Source organism: Lytechinus variegatus, chromosome 17, assembly GCF_018143015.1.
Source record: "Lytechinus variegatus isolate NC3 chromosome 17, Lvar_3.0, whole genome shotgun sequence".
NCBI classification, from domain to species: domain Eukaryota; kingdom Metazoa; phylum Echinodermata; class Echinoidea; order Temnopleuroida; family Toxopneustidae; genus Lytechinus; species Lytechinus variegatus.
The window spans coordinates 2,672,724-2,678,167 of record NC_054756.1 but is presented as its reverse complement, the minus strand read 5'-3'; the positions used below and the strand labels follow the sequence as shown (position 1 = coordinate 2,678,167).

The window sequence follows — 5,444 nt, the reverse complement described above, 5'->3', positions numbered from 1 at the left end:
ATGCCATCATTAACTGAATTTCCCCTGGGTGCCGATAAATGTTGAATCATACGGAACTCCCCTGGGGCCTTTTTGGGCACCAACCCCACTGGTGAACACCTCATATTCTCGAAGGGAGGAACAACAAAAGGCCCAACTATCCTACCTAAGTCTATTTCATCCCTCAATTTCTTTTTCAACGTATCCATGTGTTCGAATGCTGATTTCAGGTTTTTAACAACCAATGGGACCCTGTCCCCTTCAAAATGTAATGAAAAACCAAACTTAAAACCATTATACAAGCACTGAGCATGCTCCTGATTAGGATAAGTAGCTAACATGGGCACCAAACGTGCTAACTTAATAGGGGTCGGAGCAATAGACGACACCGCACTAGCCGTAGACCTATTTACTGCCAGCGGGACTGGAACCGGCCCGCCCTTGGCTACACTGCTTAGCCCATGACCTGTCGCCTGGCAGCGGGAACACTTGTGCTCATAGATGCAAGCTTTGCCTCGCATGCACTTGCCTCTATTAAAGGCAAAGCACACGCCTCGGCTGGGTGTGCCATTGGCTCCGGGTCCCTTTCCTCCGAAGGGAAAAGATTTTCTCGCGCCGTACTCCCCTCTGTAGAACTGATGGCGAGGGGCATGGGGTAAATTGTGGCGCTGCCGCGGACCATTAGAGGCCACCAGCATCAACCACAACTCGGCGTCGACGCTCGCCCAGGATCGCCCGGGTAAACGCGCCTGCTTGCTCCTAAACTGAGTGTCATAGTCACGCCAGCCATAACCTGCAAACGCACGGGCTGCATGCCTTATCAAATCCATATATTTCATGAGCTCCCTGCTCCTTTCAATGTGCTTCTCAGCGTAAATTGAGGCAAATACTAGAAACACCGAAGTCCACTGCTCTACCGACATGATTTTCTTAGCCTTTGATTGAGGTTGAAGTTGCAAACCAAGACCAGATCCCGATTGACACAAACTCAAAGTGGTGTCACCTACACTCAAGGCCCCAAACTCATCACGTGCATTATTATGCTTAAGGAGCACTCCCAAATCTATATATTCACTTGCCCAAATTTTTTCCTTCAGTGAGATAGCCACTTCCACACCTAGTGGATCGCATGCGCTAATAAATGGTTCCGGTGCCCCCAACACGGCAGAAAGCCTAGGCGCCTGGGGCTCAGATCTCTCAACACCGACCTCCACTAGATCTAGGCCTAGATCTTCGGCTACCCCTGCCGACCGCGCCGGCACTGAAACTGCTGGCTGAGCCTGCCCCGAGCTACCGGTATCCGACTCCTGAGCTACTATCTCATGCCAAGCAATAGATCTGCCCACGGGCGCCTGGCCTTCCCGCCCCACTAGATCTAGATCTAGCTCTGCCATTTTATCACCAACTTTAGACCTAGGCCTACCACTTTTTTCATCAACATCGACAACTTGAGACTGAGAGGGATTTAACTCACCGCTCCTTCCTGGCCCGTTGTTGCCGCCTCCCAGCCCCAGATCCACACTTGCGGGGGTTGACGTCGCCCGTGGACCTCTCGGCCGACCCGGCCTCCTCTTCGGTGTGTCATCTCCCTTCCTCGCACCTGCGGTCGTTATTTTCTTGGCCTTAACCTTTGGCATGATCAACTCGCGAAACTAGAGTTAGACTCGAAGCTCCGTCACTCAGCCCAAGTCCAATGAATCCTGGATGCAATCACCTCCAAAGTTCAATCAAGCGAACCGCCAAGAAAAAATTCAATCCTGAAGTTGCAAACTGAATCTTTTAGGTCCACAAATCGGCACAGCTAACTTAGTCTTAGTTCTACGGCAACAATTCCTGAGGCTGAAGTCTGAAGACAGTAAAAAACTGAAATCAGCGTCTGTATAATCCAATAAAAGTATGAATCCTTTGTGTAGATATCCGGTATAGGTAGCTAGACAAATGTCGAAATATCTGCCACCTAGGCCTAGTTGCCAGTGCCGAAAGAAAATTTTCAAAAAATTTTGTAAGCACGCTTTACACATGCACCGTCATCTCTCTTCATTGAAAGCCAAAACGAAAATGAAGCATTCCCCGCACTTTTATCCGCGCATAGCTCAACCGCGGCAAATGTCTGGCATTGTGCCCAAATTCTTTGGCGCGGGCGCCAAAAAGCGCTGCCCCGCCCTTTACGGGTCGGGTCACGAGCCCTTTCTCGGGCAACCACGCCCCCTTTCAAAATCAAAACAAACTAAAATGTGTATTTTGCTAGCCCGCTAATAAATCATTTTAAATCGTCAAGCCGTCTTTAAAATCCATTATAAACTGTAATTCTCTACACATGATTATTCTGCGCGTATTTTCCTCTATTCCTTTTCATTGGCATGATTGGAAGGCGTTTTGTCTGATACTATTTCAGCTCATATGATATAGCACTTATGTATTTTAGATTCCAAAACTTCTTCCCATTACCTGTAACTAATCAAATCGAGGTGGCAGCTATGTTCTCTGGTTCATCCCAGCTTTTGTTATTCATGGACGTTTGAAAAAATAAAAAAACAATCCGGGAGTGGGTGGGGCTGCAAGACCTAAATTTTCGAAGAAACTTAAGAGCGAGGAGGTTTGTGATGGGGGAGCTTAAAAATTTTCTAGAATAAAATTGAAGGATTTCGTGCACACTTTTGGTGAACTTTGTGAATTTTGCCCACTCGGTCATGTTTGTCATCTTAAATTCTTTAAAAGGCCTATATTACATTGGTTTGAAACAATTTCGTTTGCAATAAGGCTCGTAATTTGCTGGAACTCCAAGACTGTTTAATTCTCAAGAAATTCGTATTTTTGAATGCTCTTAGAAACGCAACTTCTATACTCCATTTTTACACAAAGTCCTTACGGGGGGGGGGGTCCCACAGCCTCTCCCGCTCGATCGCTTCGGTATCTCACACTGTCGAAAATATTGTGCCCCTTCGGGATTTTGCCCCCCCAAAACTGAAAGTGTTCCGGCGCGCCTGATCGTCATTCGATTATTTCTGAAGGATTTACCTTGTTTGATGTAATAATTCTGATGTTCTTTTGATGTGTTTTCGTCAGTTGATCAATAGGTCACAGCTCTAGCACATGGTCAGTTATTTTACCCCACTCAGTCGCTAGTCCCTTGCTAATAAAAAAAATTCACTGCAATACCTTATTGAATTAGGTAACAGACCATGTCTTTGTCGGAGGTTTGCACGGCTAAATTTCATAGGTGACCTCGTAGAAACATCCATTTACTTCAATATCCTATTTCATTTTTTTTCTGGTTCATAACGCAATGTTTCACCACTGAAAGAGCCCCCCCTCCCCCTCCACCAAAAAATTAAAATAAATAAATAAATGAATAGATAAATGAAAATAATAATAATGATAATAATAATGATGATAATAACAATAACAAAGATGATACATTTTTTGACATAGAAATAAATGTCCCATCGACTGTTCGTTTCTATTTTCCCGAATCTGTTGCTCATCTCTTTATCTTGATTGAGAGGTTTTGAAGTTTTCATGGCTTGGTCTTGCCTTGCTCTTGGCCTTGGTCTCAAGGGATTATGCATTGACTGGAATTCTGACATATATATACTGTATATATATATATATATGCCAGAAAGATAGAAAGGGGCGGTCTGAGATAGTTGTCATTATGACATAAAGTGTTGGGAAAAAATCTTTCATATAAATTTAGATGAGAATTCTTTGGAACCATCGGTTACTCTAAATATATCTTGCTTGATCATTAATTGGTTTTCCCCAGAATGATAAACAAAGACATTTAAAAAGCATTGTTAGATATCATGAATGACGTAAAGGATTCATGGGTGATCGCCCAAAACAATAACAAATATTTCACAGCCCCACATTCAACTTATTTATATTTCATTGTAATCATCTTACACCATTAAAGATAACTTTCAAAATGTGAGTGTTCTTGAAATAATCACATTCTTTCATTAATTCATTTATTCTTTCATGATATTCTTTCATTTATTTTCTTTCTCATCTTATTTTTTTTTAAATTATATTTGCATATTTATGTTTGAATGTATGATATTTGTATGCTTTTACATGTACATGTATATATTATTAAGCATAAAACTGAATATTTCATCAAAAAAACGGATGTAATTTCACCAAACAGTTATATTCACATTCTGGCTGGTATGCAAATGAGGAGACTAAGATGTCATCCACTCACTATTTCTTTTTGTATTTTATTATATGAAATATTCTAATTTTCTCCTCATTGTCAAGTGATACAACGATTAATTCCTCCCTTAACGAGTGGAGTTAGCATTGTTTAATGCTATATGGTTGGTCAGTCAAGTTGGTCCTTATTGTTTAATCTATAAAAAATGAAATATTTATTTCATACAATACAAAACAAAAGAAATAGTGAGTGACAGACATCATTGACTAAGTCACCTAGTTGTGCATATCACTTTTTTGTGAAAAATGAGCAAAACTTTAAAATGTCATAACTTTCTTATTTTACATCCGATTTTGATGAAATTTTCAGCACTATGCTAGTTTGATTTTTCTCTATTCAAGTCAGCATTTTTCTGGGGTGGACTTGACCTTTAAAATTGGAATGAATGTACTATCCTAGCATCTTTGTGGACGGGGGACCACATGTTAGGAGTACGTTGAGTTACTGATGACATTGGCAAGTCATTGCCGTTAGTAAAACATAGAGGCAAGCTATGACAACAATATTTACCCCATATTTTATATTTCATCGGTTTATATATTAAACCATGCAATAAATATTTCAAATGTGAATTTCGTTCCAAATTTTGAATGTCGCATCACATTCCAAAATAATTTTTCCTTTCTGCAATACTTTTCTTTTAATTTGCATCATTGTGCTATATTTCCACCTTTTTAGAAGTTAGTTGCCTGTGATGACCTAAAATTATAATCCCGATAATAATGATTCAGATCAATAGATCGCTATCACCCCCCCCCCACACACACACACACACAGTGCTTGGCCCGGTGTTTGGCCAGTGCTTCCAGCTTCAAAATGACTCTGGTAACAACTGGAAATAAATCTCACTACGCTCGCTCGTCGACGTGTACACCTCATTTGCTCTCGCCTTTTGTATACCGTTTTACCAACGAAAATTGCCAGTTTCGCCCACTCAGTCCAAATATTTTCCCTTGCTGATTAAAAAACATCCTATCACTGGATTTCATATTGAATTAGGTAACGGACCATGTCTTTGTCTTAGTTTTGTATATATTTATAACCGTTATTTATTCTTTATATTCGTTGTTTGATCATTGGTTTCCCCCCAGACTGAACAAAAGACATTCCAAAGCATTGTTCCATATCGTAAATGACGTAAAGAATTAATTGGTGATTGCCACAAAACAATAACAAATATTTCACAGCCCCACATTGAGCTTATTCATATTTCATTTCTCTTTCCATTTTTGAAGAAGTACCTCTA

The 5,444-nt window shown here is 40.8% G+C and overlaps 1 protein-coding gene across 1 annotated transcript; it reads right to left on the bottom strand.

Moving 5' to 3' along the window:
• Positions 1–656: 656 nt before the first annotated feature.
• On the bottom strand, positions 657–1,984 carry LOC121431104 (the record flags this gene model as incomplete). The annotated part of the gene is made up of 1 exon (XM_041628602.1): positions 657–1,984. A coding segment is annotated over exon 1 (960 nt), but the record flags the coding sequence as incomplete, so codon positions are not given.
• Positions 1,985–5,444: the final 3,460 nt, after the last annotated feature.